Genomic DNA, 17,185 nt, shown 5'->3' with positions numbered 1-17,185 from the left:
ATTTTTGTCCACAGTGTTTTTTTGTCGGATCAAGATTTCTCATTTCCACGTCTCCTGATACTCAATAATATAACTTAGCTGCAAAAAAAGTGTTTAATTAGTTAAAATCAATCAAATAAAACTCACAATTCACAAAAAATCAATAATATCCATAGCTGTCGACCGAACCATTCAGTAGGTAGTCTCGGTTTAGTTACCCTAAAAGTTAAAACATATTGATTAGAGTAAAATTCGAAGAGAAAATCGATAAAAATTGGAGAAAAATGAAATGAGGAAAACGAAACGACTGTCCTTGCATAGATCACCACACAGGTCTATTGTCATCTGCGTCTCTCCTCTTTCCACACTATTTCTCTTCAGTTTGTGAGAGGCAGAACAAGGGGGATGCCAGCGAACGTCATCTACCCCTCCAAAAAATCAACAATTCGCCTTGTGACTAATCTATCGAGAACGTTCTATTGAAACAGAGAGAGAGAGAGAGAGAGCGCTGTCATACTTTAAAGGCGCATACCTCAAAAATGGGTGGAGCAATCGAAAAGTTGTCAACTACAAAAACATAGATCACACTCTGATCTTGGTTTTTGCTGTTAACAATTTTTCACTAGCTCCGCCCACTTTTGAGATATAACGCTTCAAAGTTATGCTGCCAAAAGTACGCCTCTGCGTCTCTCATCTTCCTCCCTCTCGCATCTATATATTGTGCGCCGAAGGCGTCCAAGAAGACCATATTATTCTGTTGTCTTCCTCTGATGGCCCTTCTTCTCCTCGTGGCTCTCCCAAAAAGAGGAGAAATAGTGTTAAGAGTGGAGAGAAACAGAGAAAACGCCGGTGCAATGAAATGGATACTGTAGAAAATAGATTAGAGAAACAGAGAAAAACAAAAGAGAGATTGTGGTGACCTATGCGAATGACAGTCGTTTCGTTTTCCTCATCTCCAACTTTTATCGTTTTTCTCTTTGAATTTTTTGAATATCAATCTTTTTCAACTTTCAGGGTAACTAAACCTAAGACTACCTACTGAATGGTTCGGTCGACAGCTATGGATATTATTGATTTTTTGTGAATTGTGAGTTTTATTTGATTGATTTCAATTGATTCAAAAATTTTTTTCAGCTAAATTATATTTATTGGTATGAGATGTTCCTGGATCGCTTTTTGGTAATTTTTATTTATTTTACTAGAATAATTATTAAAATTTTCCACAATTTTTATCTGTAATTAAGGGAAATAGTCGAATTTTGTTGATTTTTAAAGATCTGTGCCTTTAAAGATGACTTTGTCAGTGTAATTTGGTCACTGTATTTTGGTCAGTGTAACATTTGACAGTGTGCCACGATTTATTTTTTTGCTCAATTTTAAAAAGTTTATACTAGTTTTGTAGCGCAAAGTCAGATCTTCATTTTGCAGTTGACAACTTTTTGATAGCTCCGCCCACTTTTGAGATATACGCCTTTAAAGATGAGCGATTGCACTAAATGTTACACTGACAAAATTAATACACTGTCCATATTTGATGTATGATCAGTGTAACTAATTGAAGACGATTTAACCCTTTATTCCAATTTCAGTCAAAAAATCAAGATTTCAGTCTCAAATTACTAGAAATTTTTTATTGCAGAAATTCCACGAGAAAAGGAGGATGCTTGGAAGTTTATTTAATTTATTTATTGACTGGAATATAAATCATGCAAATTAAACAGGAGTCCGGATCATGCCCCTCACGAGGCTAAAGACCTGGTAGGAGGGCGAAATAAGAGGAAAGCAAGATATTAAGTCCGAAGGTATGGGGAAAAATGGGGGGAACGAGAATTAATTGTCATATTGAACAGATAGATCTCGAACATTTGCTGAACGTCGAGGAACGGGTATCGCATCAAGTCGTATTCTTGATAATCCTTTTGACGGTGAGGGAATTTTACAAAAACGGAAAAAAAAATCGCTGAAGAATAGTAAAAACAACGGAATTCGGTCGGGGGACTAACTTTTTCAAACTTTGGATTTCTAGATTTTTTCACGCTGAATCCGAATTTTCCAGTCTCCTGGCTTAATTGTTTGATTTTAAGCCATTTTTGAACCTAGTTTCATCGATTTTCAGCTCAAAAACTACACATTTCCACCGAATTTTCCCGATGTTTCTCAAAAATTCTTATATGCAGATCAAGATCAAGTGCCGGGAGTGTCGAAAACAGTTCCACGCGTGCTGCGTCAGGCTCAGTTCAAACTTGGAGGGACACTTCGTTTGCAGTGGCAACCAGCCGACAGAAGACGCTTAGAATGGATGGAACGGAACAACGAAGGTTTCGTGGGAAATCGTAAGAGACTAACCTTTCCGAAATTCGGATTTCTAGGCCATGGTGTTTTAAAGATTATACCAAGCGTAAGCTATTCAAAAGTATCGAAAATAGTGAAAAATCGCAGAAAAAGAGCAAAAACAACGAAACTTGGACAGGGGACTAACTTTTTCAAAATTTGGATTTCTAGGCCACCAACTTATTTTTCGATATTATACTCATTTCAAAGATCTTTTGAAACTGAATTCGAATTTACCAGCCATTCGGCCTAATTTGGTGATTATGGGCTATTTTTGACCGGGGGACTAACTTTTCCGAAATTCGGATTTCTAGGCCATTACTCGCCCACTAACTTTTCTTGCTGTTAGGAAAGTCGTGCAAAAACTTTTTTATGAGAAAAAAGCTGAAAAATGGTCAAAAAACCGCGAAAACAATGAAATTAGAACGGGGGACTAACTTTTTCAAAATTTGGATTTCTAGGCCGCCAACTTATTTTTCGATATTATACTCATTTCAAAGATCTTTTGAAACTGAATTCGAATTTACCAGCCATTCGGCCTAATTTGGTGATTATGGGCTATTTTTGACCGGGGGACTAACTTTTTCAAAACTCGGATTTCTAGGCCATCACTGGCCCACCAACTTTTCTTGCTGTTTCAAAAGGAAAATTGTGCAAAAACGTTTTTTATGAGAAAAAAGCTAAAAAATGGTCAAAAAACCGCAAAAATTTGGACGGGGGACTAACTTTTTCAAACGTCGGATTACTAGGCCACCAACTTATTTTTTGATATTATACTCATTTTGTTTACAGGCTGTGGCTTACTTCCGAATGAGACAAAAAATGGATAGAAAAAGCGGAAAAAATGTGATGGCCGAACATGATGAACCAATACAATGCTCTTCGTTTGTGGCGCGGAGTAAGTTGTGTCCTTTCAAAGCTAATTTTAAATATTAATAGTTTTTTTTTAAATTTAACTCATTGCAGATGCCCATGTAATCATGCATGCAGTATGAGAGTGCTAGATGAGGCTGATGATGAGGAAAAATTTGAAGCAAGGAGGCGAGATGAAGCTAAAAAAAGATATATCAACAGGATCTTCATTTTAATAAATATATTAAATTTTTACTTTTCTTCCATTGTCATTATTAAAAGTTACAATATTGGCACAGTTCCACCGTAACAACCATTTGATTGTTCTTTAAACGAGATTCCCACCTGATCTAATTGATCGTTCTTTTTCTGTTTTATCTGAATCAATTATCTGTCTCCTAATTTGCTTCTTTTCTTGTAACTCAAAAGTAACTGAAATTATTTGATTTGTTGTAAAACGTCAATCTGATTGTTGCTAAGTTTTGATGAAATCTGATTTTCTGAAATGTGGGATAAATAAATTTTTTAATCCAAAATGACAGAGTAATCCTAAGAAAGGATACAAGAAATTCTAGAATAGTTTCAGATGTATGTTTGGGGAGAAAAAAATAGAGAGAGAAAGAGAGAGAGAGAGATATCCAAATGGCGATCCCTTACTGACTAAAATATGTTAGATTCAAGGAAACTTTAGGATTGTAAGAAGGGGTACTGTAGTTTGAAAAAATGTTACATTCCAGATCGGGGGGTACTGTAGTTTGAGAAGATCCGAAATTCGGGATCAGGGAAACTGTAGGATCGTAAGAAGAGGTACTGTAGTTTGAAAAAATGTTACATTCCAGATTGGGGGAGTACTGTAGCATCGGGAGAGGGGTATAATCGTTTGAAAAAAATTACTACAATAGAAAAGTGTAATTTTCTAAACTTTGTCACAGTCTTAAATATTGACAAAAATTTTCATTGTTTAGAAAAAAACCAATAGAAAAAAACCGATTGAAAATTGAAAAATTCAATAAAATTTTGTGTCGATTCGTGTTGCGATACCACTGTGGCCGAGGTGACGGATCCTAGGCCAGGGGACTTATTTTTATATAAATTTCAGTTATAGAATTGATTTCCGAAAAAAATTATATTCTCACACGATGTTTCGGATCAAAATCTTCAGGCAATGACCGACAAGTACAAAGCATTATCTGTATCTGCAATTTAAATCTAGATAATTGGTTTTTTTCATTTGTTCACCAATAAACATATTAAATTTTTACTTTTCTTCATTTGTCATTATACGCAGCTTTTACAGCAACAGTCACGAGATAATATTGCTACAGTGCCCTCTGCTACAACAAAAAATCTGAACAGTTATACAAAAATCACGGTAATCCGACTGACCGATGACGTCACGTGGCCTAGAATCTTCTCGAATGAATTTTTGCCTAGATAGGAATCTTGTTTGAGATAATTGCCCATGTGTCGCTTTTACCTACTAATTAGTCCCGTAAGAGCAGCTGTCCCTCTTATTCCCCCTCCAGAAGGTAGATCCTATCTAGATATTCAGGCGGGCCCGCATACTAATTAGGCTAATTACATAATCCGGACAAGTGGTATGACAAAATGACCCCACCCCTCATTTACCTCCTTTTCCCCATTTTGTGTTCGTTTGTCTATTCTATTAAAAAACAATGCTAAAAGGTTTTCCTATTCAACGACTTCCTCAAGTCGTATTCAGAGAAGTGTTGAAATTGATGCCACCTGTGGAAATGTAAGTTATTGTGTAGATCAAAACAAGAGCTCTATTTTTGTAGTTGACACTTTTTTGATAGCTCCGCCCACTTTTGAGATATGCAACTTTAAAGAACGAGAGGCTTTTAAGCGCGCGCTTTCCCTCTCCCGCCTTTAAAGGCGCATATCTGAAAAGTAGGCGGAGCTATCAAAAAATTGTCAACAACAAAAATGTAGCCCAGGTTTTTATCTATAATTTTACATTTGTTTGTGTTTTGCTTGCTCCGCCCACTTTTTAGATGCGCGCCTTTAAAGATAGCTGTTTCAATAAGATCCTCTCCTCCCCCCCCACCCCCTCATCATTTTCGCGGCGAAGGCGCACCAGCCGATTCTAGCGCCGCAGGCGCCCCAGCCGATTCTAGCGCCGCAGGCGCCCCAGCCGATTCTAGCGCCACAGGCACCCCAGCCGATTCTAGCGCCGCAGGCACCCCAGCCTATTCTAGCGCCGCAGGCACCCTTGATGAGTGCGCTCTAATTAATTTCAATTTTCATTTTTTACATCCATTTTTTCCAGAATCGCCCTCTACCAAACCTCCCGAAAATCCGGAATCATTGTCCGTCAAATCACCAGATACCAACGTGTGAAAACAGCGTTTACACAAGAACGCCCCCCGTATTACCTATTCTATTTGTCTGGGAGTAACGGAATGATGTCGTCTTTAATGTTGCTCAAGATTTGCGAGGAAATGGAGGAAATTCCAGAAGAAATGGTGCTGAGCTATGAGGAAAGATGGGCGATTTTTAATCACACGGATGTCTGTGAAGCATTTCGAAAAACTTTGAACTTTTTGAAGGATATTTTCGAAATTGATTTGACAGAAATGAAGTTTTACAAGGCTTCTCAACAAGAAATAAACTCTATCATCCGGAGCACTGGACAACAAATTGACAAATTTCGAATGCGGTCTTGTGGGCTCTTTTGGGAGTTCTCGGAAGAAATAATGGATTGCAAAACAATTGAAATCCTTCGAGTACCCAAGAGCACTGAGGAGCTGAAGAAGTTCTTTAGGAATTGGATGGTATCAAATTGGAAATTTAAGGAGTTTCAGTTGGAGGGAAAATTTGATCTACAAACGATATTCAACGAGTTGATAGAAGAGATGAAGAATAGAGTAAAGGTTGGCAGAGAAGAGTAAGTTCTGACTTATGGGTTACGGTAGCTACAGTACCGCTCAAAAGGTTATGACTGTTTTAGCGAAAAAAAGTGTATTTCGGTGTTACCCGATTGTCCGATAAACTCAATTTTGTATGGGCTGAACAGAGCAAAAATAGCACATCATTTTTGTAATTGACCATTTTTTTGTAGGGACACTATGTAGAAAGTTACAGGTTGTCAAAGTCATTTCTCCCTGAAACCGACTGATGCATAAATTTCCGAGCTCTTTCCTTTAACAATCTGTAACTTTCCTGGTTGTGTCCCTACAAAAAAATGGTCAACTACAAAAATGATGTGCAATTTTTGCTCTGTCCAACCTATATAAACTTAAGTTTGTCGGACAATAAGGTGACACCGAAATACACTGTCAATGTTGGTCATTTTCCACTGAAAACATCTGTAGCTGAATTTCTCTTATTTCAGCATTGTTGTATACAAGCCCAATGATTCCTACGAGATTTGGAGAGTCGATGGAGTCAGTGCATATATCTTCATCTGTGGGAGGTCTTTGTTAGTGACAACATAGATAGAATTCTCTATTTAGCATGCTTGTAAAGGCCCGGCTTAAACAAAGATCTACATTTTTTATTCTTATTTTTACGCGATTGTTAACTGTAATTGAGGGAAATTGTCGAACTTTGTTGATACACTGACCAAATATCGGTAATTACACCTTTTTAAAGATTTGCGACTTTAAAGATGAGGTCAGTGTAATTTGTCAGTGTAAATTTTGTCAGTGTAACTTTGTCAGTGTATTGTGGTCAGTGTAACTTTTGACAGGATGTATTTTTGTGCTCAATTTTGAAAACATTATGCTAGGTTTGTAGCGCGGTTGGGGTGCCTGCGGCGCTAGAATCGGCTGGGGTGCCTGCGGCGCTAGAATCGGCTGGGGTGCCTGTGGCGCTAGAATCGGCTAGGGTGCCTGTGGCGCTAGAATCGTCTGGGGTGCCTGCGGCTCTAAAATCGGCTGGGGTGCCTGTGGCGCTAGAATCGTCTGGGGTGCCTGCGGCGCTAAAATCGGCTGGGGTGCCTGCGGCGCTAAAATCGGCTGGGGTGCCTGTGGCGCTAGAATCGTCTGGGGTGCCTGCGGCGCTAGAATCGTCTGGGGTGCCTGCGGCGCTAAAATCGGCTGGGGTGCCTGTGGCGCTAGAATCGACTGGGGTGCCTGCGGCGCTAGAATCGTCTGGGGTGCCTGCGGCGCTAAAATCGGCTGGGGTGCCTGTGGCGCTAGAATCGTCTGGGGTGCCTGCGGCGCTAAAATCGGCTGGGGTGCCTGTGGCGCTAGAATCGTCTGGGGAGCCTGTGGCGCTAGAATCGACTGGGGTGCCTGCGGCGCTGGAATCGGCTGGGCCTTGACAAATATTCAGACTGTTTTCCATTTTAAGCTCCGCCCCCAAAAACCAGCACTGTACATAAGATACCAATGTGAAATTTCTAGGACTTTCTACGGCCAGGTACCCGATCTGAGCGGTGAATAAAACATTCTTACGATATGAAAATGAAGTTACCTTTCAAGTCATCGATTATCTCCTTATATGTTATATAATTACTCATCTATCGTAAGATCAAATACAACACAATATACATATCTTAAATAGTCACATGTATGTACATCCTGTCTTGTATATTTGTTTTTTTCTCTGGTTTTTTTGTGTAAAAATGCAATTTTTTTTCCGGGATAACTTTAATATATATTTAAACATATAAATTTTGCTCACAACCGACCCTCGACATTAATCCGTATAAGCAGGCCACTCAGGGGGATATCCGCTGAAAATTGTTACTTGCTTTGATTAGTTTTTAACTACCGTAAACTGACGTATACTGATATACTCGAATATGCACAACTGTTGATGTATTGCCCGTATAATCGTAATCAAATCTCAATTGGGTAGAATTTTTCTCCGGCATGAACCATATTCCATAAACATTAGGTACACTTTGTGTTTTTTGTAAAAGTGGCACCGAGTTATCCCATGTTGCGTTCAAAATTTTGAATGAGTTAATCGGGACTGAAAATTGGATTATTTTGGCGTATTTCAGGGTAATCTCTGTAATACCATAATCCTGAACCGAAATGATCAAGAAATACACTTCTTCAATAAATCGTGGAAACAAACGAACGAAACTACCGGTTCCGCCGGGAACTACCACATTAGTAGCGTGAAATAGTCTCAGAGATGGGAATAGGCGAGCCTGAAAATAGAAAATTTGTGAATAGAAGAAATCACCCAATTGTTGAAATACGATGGGCTCTATTTCAGTTTAGATGCCATTTGAAAACTCGAATATCCCAAAAAAACATTTAATCGTCACAAAAAAACCTTTAAACGTCCCATAAAATGTTTAGACATCCTTTGAATTCCCAAAAATTGGATTTGAATATTTAGACGTCCCAAAAAATAGTTAGATGTCTCATGTACATTTTCAGCGACTTTTAGTGTAGGAGGAAGTCTAAACATTTTATGGGACGTTCAAGCATTTTTGGGACATTGAAATATTTTTTGGGACATTCAAGCATTTTTGGGACATTTAAATGTTTTTTTGGACATTTAAATTTTTTTGGGACATTTAAGTATTTTTTGGGACTTTTAAATTTTTTGGGACCTTTAAATGTTTTTGTGGACATTTAAATATGTTTTGAAACATTTAAATGTGTTTTGGGACATTTAAATTTTTTGGGATATTTAAGTATTTTTTGGGACATTTAAATTTTTTGGGACCTTTAAATGTTTTTGTGGACATTTAAATGTGTATGGAACATTTTAAGTATTTTTGGGACAGTTAAATTTTTTGGGATATTTAAGTATTTTTTGGGACATTTAAATTTTTTGGGACCTTTAAATGTTTTTGTGGACATTTAAATGTGTATGGAACATTTTAAGTATTTTTGGGACAGTTAAATTTTTTGGGATATTTAAGTATTTTTTGGGACATTTAAATTTTTTGGGACCTTTAAATGTTTTTGTGGACATTTAAATGTGTATGGAACATTTTAAGTATTTTTGGGACAGTTAAATTTTTTGGGATATTTAAGTATTTTTTGGGACTTTTAAATTTTTTGGGACCTTTAAATGTTTTTGTGGACATTTAAATATGTTTTGAAACATTTAAATGTGTTTTGGGACATTTAAGTATTTTTTGGAAAATTTAAAATTTTTGGGACATTTGAATATTTTTTGGGGACATGAACATTTTTTTTTGGGACGTTCAAGCATTTTGTGACATTTAAATAGTTTTTGGGACATTTAAATGTGTTTTGAAACATTTAAATGTGTTTTGGGACATATAAGTATTTTTTGGAACATTTAAATGTGTTTGGGAAATTTAAATGTTTTTTTGGGACATTCAAACGTTTTAAGGGACGTTCGAGTTTTCAAAGGACATCTAAACTGGAATAGAGCCATACACTGTTGTAGATATCAGAATATTCGCACAGTCCGTTAGTCCTGGTCGCAAGATCATACAAAGTCTCCGGGTAAAAACCTCCAGTTGACGATTTCAAAACAAAAAGATACGGAGCAATGTGATGATAACGTAACTTCTCAACTAGTTTGTCGATGTCCTTCTCGGTTTGATGACGTGAAACGAATATATACATTTTGGCACGGCATACAGGTGATTGAGTGCTGCTGGCGAAATTCTGAAAAAAAAATTCTGAAAATGGCAAATTTTATAAGGGGAACAGCTCAAACATCGATCATCTTCAAAACATCACTTCCGGTCTCCACGTCTTTGAAACCAAGAGATGGATCAGGAAGTCGTTCCATAATAGACACACCCATTTCCCTGAATAAGAATTAATAATGATAGATGCCAATGGTAAATTCTATACTTGTCCCCCGGACCGGCTCGTAACTCGCTTCAAACTGAGTTTTATAAGCAGAAAAATATACCAAAATGTAGATCTTGGTGAGTTCTATGTCACGGATCCACATAACGGATTAGGCTGACACTTTTCCCCTTTTAAATATGCCTGCGGCGCTATAATCCATGATCTGGCGCGATTACGGCGCAAAAGTGTCCTGGTATGGCTGTGGCGCTAGAATCCTTATCTATAACAGTTTTGGGCGCCTGCGGTGCCTGCAGTGCTAAAATCGTCTAGGGTGCTTATGGCGCTAGAACCGGCTGGGGTGCCTGCGGCGCTAGAATCGACTGGGGTGCCTTCGGCGCTAGAATCGGCTGGGGCGCCTTCAGCGCAAAAATTGTTGGAGGAGAAGGAGGAGAGGATCTTGTTGAAACAGCTATCTTTAAAGGTGCATATCTAAAAAGTGGGCGGAGCCAGGGGAGCACTGCAAACTACAAAAATGTAATTTGTTTGAAATTGTTTGAATGTTTGAGAAAAAGTTTCAAACATTATTCGGTGAAATAAATTATTTGACAACTCAAACAATGCCGAACCCTGGTCTCAGTGAGAAATTGATAATTTTGAAAAAAAAAACGTGAAAAACGTACAAAAATCAACCTAAATATATCAAAAACTGCAACTTTTTTCGGATTGTCACTAGAAATTGATCATTTTACATAAAGTTCAACCCAAAATCATTCCAACTTCATCCGAAAGCTTGTCTATCAGAAAACATTGAATTACGTGTAAACTTTGTAGTAAAATAGCTCAAAAAGTTGCGCTTCGAACGAAAATGGCATCTTAGGTACAAGAATAACTCCGGTCCGTTATATATCCAGTCCGTTTTATATCAGAGACATATATCTCACTGAGACCTAAATTTTGGTATATTTTCAGGTCATAAAACTCAGTTTGAAGTGAGTTACGAGCCGGCTTAAGTATAGTTATTTCAAAACTCACTCCCAAGATTTATGGTATTGCATGACGTCTTCGTTTACAGTATCGAATCGAATATTCGCGAACGCAATATACTCGTCGAAATTTTCCTCCACTTTAATCATATCAAAGTATTCCCAAAGTGTAGTGAAATCGTCTACTGGGATATCATTTGAATAAGCAACCACCAGAGTGGTCACTGATGTCTCATTGCATTCATTTCTTACTGTAGTGGTAGTTGGTAAACTATGCGGCGTGGTGGTTGTGGAAGAAACGAGTGTTGAAGGAAGAGTATCTATTGGAACCATTTACATAGTTATTATAATTAAAAATTGTTTTGAAAAGCTTACAATTCACATTCATGTCCTCATTGAAAATACAGATTCCATACATCTGATTAAAAGTTGTGAGTTTTACACGGGAACCAGTGTCAACCTTCCATTTGTTACTTGTCGCATCACATTGTCCACTGGCAGATGGAGTTCCGAACTGAAATATTTAATGGATACGTGTCACCGGCACGTTACTCTGAGAACTACATTCAACAAAAATGAAGAAATCCTAAATTCCAGTCAAAAAACTTACCAACTTCGCCAAATTAGTCCTGTCAAACACTAGCATACTGTAACCTGTCGGACAGGTCATTTTGACAGAGCAACTTTCATTAGTCACTGTCGGAAGGGCAACAGTTTCAGAGGTCAAATCGTTGTAGAACAGGTTATCCGAAGAGATGTAGTTACGGATAGTGAATCTATCAAGTGCCACGTATTCACAGTTGCAGATTGATTGGGTGGAGGTTACTGTAGTTGTAGTTGTAGCTTGAGAAGTTGTGGAAGGAGTGGTGGCAGTGGTTACTGTAGAAGATACTGTAGTGGACGATGACAATCTTGTAGTGCTTGGACTAGTTGTACTAGTTGGAACAGGAGTTGTTGTTGCAGTGGTTGGCGTGGTTACTGTAGAAGATGATGTAGTGGACGATCTTGTGGTGCTTGGTGTACTAGGAGTGGTTACTGTAGAGGATGTGGTACTTGGAGTAGTCGGAGCAATAAAGCATATTCCATATAACTGATTGAACCTAGTCAGCCCCAATCCATCCCTTGTATCCACCAACCACTCCTGACTCTCTGCATCACAGAACCCATTTGCAGGATATGCGCCGAACTGGAAATGAATTTGGAATCTCTTAAATTCCCCCGAATAACTCACTATTTTTCCAAGGAAAGTGTCATCGAATACCACTAAACTATAGTCTCCATCACACCACATCATTACACTACACTCATCGATCGAAACAGTTGGAGCGGATAATGTAGCAGTGGAGAGAACGAGATAGAATGGATTACTCGGTTGGATATAGGCATGGATGGTTGTGCTGTTCAGAGGGAGGGCTTCACAGCGACAAGCATCTGAAACTTATTTCCGTATGTCATAAAGGAAACAACTTACTTGGCGCCAGAGTAGTCGTAGGCAGAAGGTTATTTATTTTAAGACATCCATCTGAGAAGTGTATTAAGGAGAAAAATAGAAGAAGAGGAATAGGGATCTTCATAGCGGGGGGTGAGACCACTGATAATGGAAAGAATGAGTTCTGATCGACTGATCTATTGTATCGATATGATAATTTACTGACAGAGTGGGGGAGAATACTAATGAGGTATTGGTTTGAACTATTGAACAGAGATTGGGTGATTATCGATCGAGATTCTGGGGAAATTTGAGATCCGATTCTAGCGCCGCAGGCCCCCCAGTAGGTTCTTGCGCTGCAGGCACCCCAGCCGATTCGGGCCTTGATAAGCATGCTATTTAGAATGTTCTCAATTTAAGCTCCGCCCCAAAACCAACTCTTAAATTTTTTGTATAATTTGTTCAAAAGTGTAAAATTAAGTTGTATCTTTTTTATTTTAAACCAGCCTGTCTCCCCCGCCTTCGGCGGTTGAGCCGGCTGGTCTCTCTTCATTCACGTTGTCATTAACTTTCGAATGTGCCCGCATGGCCGAGTGGTCTAAAGCGGCGGTCGTTGTCCAAAGCGCGCCAGTTTGGTTTTGCCCGCTGGCTCAGTTTCACTTCTCTTTCCAAAACAGCTGCGGACATCGCCTCAGACAAACAGACAACGCCCAATTGTCTTTTATATATCTTTTTTATTTTAAATTACTATTAATGATCTTTTATGTTGAAATAATTATTTTCAGCGGCTTTCCTTCTGAAACCAGCTGAAAAAATGCGACAAAACAATTGAAACATTTCGCTGTCCTAGAAATTCGACTTCGGTCATGTTTTCAATGTTTTCAATGGAATACTACAAAAATTATGAAAAAAGTCAAGAAAATATAAAACTGAAAAAACCAACAACACATACAATATAATTTTTTTAAAACTAGCTTTGTCCTTTTTCAAATCATTGATTATCTATTTATATGTTATATTATTACTTCAATAGAACGTATCATACATAGCAAAATGTAAAACCTATCTTTTTTTCTTGTTTTGTGTGCAATTTCCTGTGACTCTTATTGTAGATTTAAATAGTTAAATAAATATCAATATCAATATCAAGAAAAACGCGAGCTTTCGAATTGTATATAAATCTTCTGCAATCTTGATCAGTTTTTTGACTGTTTAGCCGATCCGAATATTTCGACGCTGTTCGAGATCCGAGCACCAGAAGTTCCGAGTTGCAACGAACTGAGCCGAAGTTTTGCATGATTTTAGTCCAATAATTATTTTTTATCGATTTTCAAAGCCAAATTTCCCAAGAAACTGACTCAAGCTATTCTTGCCAGGACTGGAGCTCTGAAAAGTGTTCTACTCATTTCCATACTCTGAAATGAGTTGACCGGAATTAAATAATTTTTTTAAAACTTCAATAAAACATTTATTCGAGAAACCAAACGTAGTTTTCTTTCGGCAGACCAATTTAATCACTATAAACGGGCCAGGAGTAAGGTGTTGTTCTGAAAATAAAGTTTGTATTCTAGTACTTGGCGCTCAATAACTCACGTGCTGCCAACGACTCGAATATGCATAACCTGAGTGCCCTCCGTTGAATAATCATACTGCAGAAATAAATTGCTGTTGTTGCTAACGACGGCAATTCTGATTGCAGCATAGTTCCTGTTCCACTGAACAATATTAATTTTTTTGGAATCACACAATTTTTTTTATACTATGAGTATGTCGGCATAATCATCTAGAGATTGGATAGCAGTTATTCTGATAGGAGAAGGATGTATTCCATTTCCAGAAATTGTGAAATTATGAAACATATCCAGAGGAACTGTAACTGATCTATTATTTGTCGCTTCCCCATTTCTTCAGCTTACGATGATCCTGAACTGTTACTCGCATGGTGTAATTCCCTACAGGAACTTGTAATCTCGGTAGTTCAATTGTACCTCGGCCGGAAACTTTTGGATTTGCTGCGTAGAACAGATAAGTGGGTTCAATCTGAAAACGTGGGTTAGAGAGGAAAAGGGACGGAATGAGGACTCATTTTAGCTCATTTTGAGTTACTAGGGTAGACCACCGAGTCAGTGTAAAGATATGAGACGTGACCTATATTGTTGGAAAACTGAAATCACACGGATTCCGGCACCATTCCGGCGGTATATGTGCCGCAGGCACCACAGCCGATTCTAGCGCCGCAGGCACCCATATGTGGAATCAGTGTTTTCTTTGCTTTCCAACAATATAGATCACGCTCCATATTTTCACTCCATGACCTTTCCTAGTTAGTTGATTGCACAATCTGAATAAAAGAACTTACCTGTGCAACAGAGATGTTAATTATGACCATTCCGTTCGTTCTCGTTGCAAGGTTGTGCAAAGTTTGCGGGGAACGACCAAGAACTATATATGGATTATTGTCCATAAACATGTAGAGTGTCACATGGTGATAACGAATCTTTTCAACTAATTGGTCAATGTCGACTTCATTTGGATATCGAAAAAAGTGAATGATAATTACTGAGTTGCAGACTGGTGATTGAGTATTGTCAAGAAACTTCTGAAAACGGAAAGTAGCGTGAGACTATCTTCAAATTTTCAAACTTCAATCATCTTCAAGACATCACTACCGGCATCTGAGTTGTTGAAACCTAGAGATCGGTCAGGAAGATGGACCGATGATGTTGTAAGATCCCTAGCAAGGTAACAAAGGTTACAAACTTTTCAAAATTCAATACTCACTCCCAAGTTGTATGGTATTGAATTTCATCTTCCGCAACAGTGTCAAACCGAATAGTTGCGTACATTGAATACATTCTATCAGAGAAATCTCGGCTTTGGTTTCTAGGCGGCCAAATTCTGTGGAACTCATTTGCGAATTTATCGTTAGAATATGCGTATACAAAAGTTGACCGCGATGTCGGAGTGCATTCCGAGTTGGTGGTGGTTGTATGTGTTGTAGATGTTGAGACGTTGTGAGTATTCTCCGACTCTGAAGAATCTCATTACGAAGGTTTCACTTCAAAGAATTACCACTAGCAATGCAGGTTCCATAAAATTGGTCGAACTTTATCCGAGTTGAGCCTACATCCACTTTCCATTTTTTGCCAACATCAACATGAATAATTTCACAATCTCCACTAGCAAATGTCCCTGGGAACTATATTCAACAAAATTAAGAAGTCCTGAATTCCATTCAAAATACTTACCAACTTACCCAAATTAGTCCTGTCAAACACTAGCATACTGTAACCTGTAGGACATGTCATCGTCACGGAGCAACTCTCATTAGTCGCTATCGGAAGGACAACATTTTCCGAGGTCAAGTCGTTGTAGAAAAGATTATCCGAAGAGATGTAGTTACGGATAGTGAATCTATCAAGTGCCACGTATTCACAGTCACAGATTAATGTGGTGGAGGTTACTGTAGTAGATGTAGTTGTAGATGGAGAAGTTGTGGAAGGAGTAGTTGGAGTGGTTACTGTAGAAGATACTGTAGTGGACGATGACAATCTTGTAGTACTTGGATTAGTTGTACTAGTTGGAGCAGGAGTTGTAGTTGTAGGTCGTGGTGTGGTTACTGTAGAAGATACTGTAGTGGACGATCTTGTGGTGCTTGGTGTACTAGGAGTGGTTACTGTAGAGGATGTGGTACTTGGAGTAGTCGGAGCAATAAAACATATTCCATATAACTGATTAAACCTAGTCAACCCCAATCCCTCCCTTGTATCCACCAACCACTCCTGACTCTCTGCATCACAGAACCCGTTTGCAGGATAGGCGCCGAACTGGAAATGAATTTGGAATCTCTTTAAATTCCCCGAATAACTCACTATTTTTCCAAGGGAAGTGTCATCGAACACAACTAAACTATAGTCTCCATCACACCACATCATTACACTGCACTCATCGAATGAAACAGTTGGAGCGGATAATGTAGCAGTGGAGAGAACGAGATAGAATGGATTACTCGGTTGGATGTAGGCTTGAATGGTTGTGCTGTTTAAGGGGAGGGCTTCACAGTGACAGGTATCTGGAATTATTGTATTTCAGGTATATCATAAAGGAAACAACTTACTTGGAGCCAGAGTAGTCGTAGGCGGAAGGATATTTATTTTAAGACATCCATTTGAGAAGTGTATTAATGAGAAGAATAGAAGAAGATGAAGAGGAAGAGGAATCTTCATAGCGGTGGTGAGGCCACTGATAATGGAAAGAATGAGTTCTGATCGACTGATCTATTGTATCGATATGATAATTTATTGAAAGAGTGGGGGAGGGAATACTAATGAGGTATTGGTTTGAACTATTGAACAGGAATCGGGTGATTTTCGATCGAGATTCTGGTGGAATTTGAGATCCAATAGCTCCGCAGGCACCCCAGTTAATTCCAGCGCCGGAGGCACCCCAGCCGATTATAGCGCCAAAGGTACCCCAGCCGATTTTAGCAATTCAAAGTTTTTTTGTAGTTCCGCCCACTTTGAGATAAGGACGTTTGAAGATGTTTGTTCAGTTTTTCCAGTAAATTTTCGTGTTTTTGTTCAATTTATTTTACGAAAATAGAAATTCCTCGTTTTCTCAATTTTTCCAACATATTTTCGTAGGTTTTTTTTGCGAAACAGAAAAGTTTATTGAAAAAATAACGAAAAAAAGAAGAAATAGTCTTGTCCGAGAGGACTACACGGCCGCGCAGTAATAAAACTCTTCCACCAAGGCTCCAGGAGAACGGGAATTCTGCAATTGGAAAAAGATGTCATTTTCATCCGGCGCGAGCTGAAACTGGCACCCTGAAATTTCAAAACCATGGAGTTTTAACACTAATCATGAAGAAAACCATTGAAATTGATCAAAAATGACTCGATTTC

At 38.5% G+C, this 17,185-nt stretch overlaps 2 protein-coding genes across 2 annotated transcripts; one reads left to right on the top strand and one right to left on the bottom strand.

Moving 5' to 3' along the window:
• Nucleotides 1–4,838: 4,838 nt before the first annotated feature.
• On the top strand, nucleotides 4,839–6,074 carry GCK72_003357 (uncharacterized protein; the record flags this gene model as incomplete). The annotated part of the gene is made up of 2 exons (XM_053723999.1): nucleotides 4,839–4,918; nucleotides 5,453–6,074. 2 exons carry the CDS (start codon nucleotides 4,839–4,841, stop codon nucleotides 6,072–6,074), a joined length of 702 nt encoding a protein of 233 aa, XP_053592644.1.
• Nucleotides 6,075–7,827: 1,753 nt separating this feature from the next.
• On the bottom strand, nucleotides 7,828–16,507 carry GCK72_003356 (uncharacterized protein; the record flags this gene model as incomplete). The annotated part of the gene is made up of 14 exons (XM_053723998.1): nucleotides 7,828–7,864; nucleotides 7,914–8,106; nucleotides 8,155–8,290; nucleotides 9,504–9,737; nucleotides 9,790–9,883; nucleotides 10,902–11,172; nucleotides 11,228–11,366; nucleotides 11,463–12,038; nucleotides 12,084–12,283; nucleotides 13,875–13,996; nucleotides 15,063–15,312; nucleotides 15,538–16,108; nucleotides 16,154–16,353; nucleotides 16,399–16,507. The coding sequence occupies 14 exons, from the start codon at nucleotides 16,505–16,507 to the stop codon at nucleotides 7,828–7,830; spliced, it is 3,132 nt and encodes a 1,043-aa protein (XP_053592643.1).
• Between the last annotated feature and the right edge of the window lie 678 nt (nucleotides 16,508–17,185).

The sequence above is a fragment of the Caenorhabditis remanei genome, chromosome I, assembly GCF_010183535.1.
Source record: "Caenorhabditis remanei strain PX506 chromosome I, whole genome shotgun sequence".
Taxonomy (NCBI): Eukaryota; Metazoa; Nematoda; class Chromadorea; order Rhabditida; family Rhabditidae; genus Caenorhabditis; species Caenorhabditis remanei.
The sequence above is the reverse complement of the archived record's forward strand: the minus strand, read 5'-3'. Positions and strand labels throughout refer to the sequence as shown.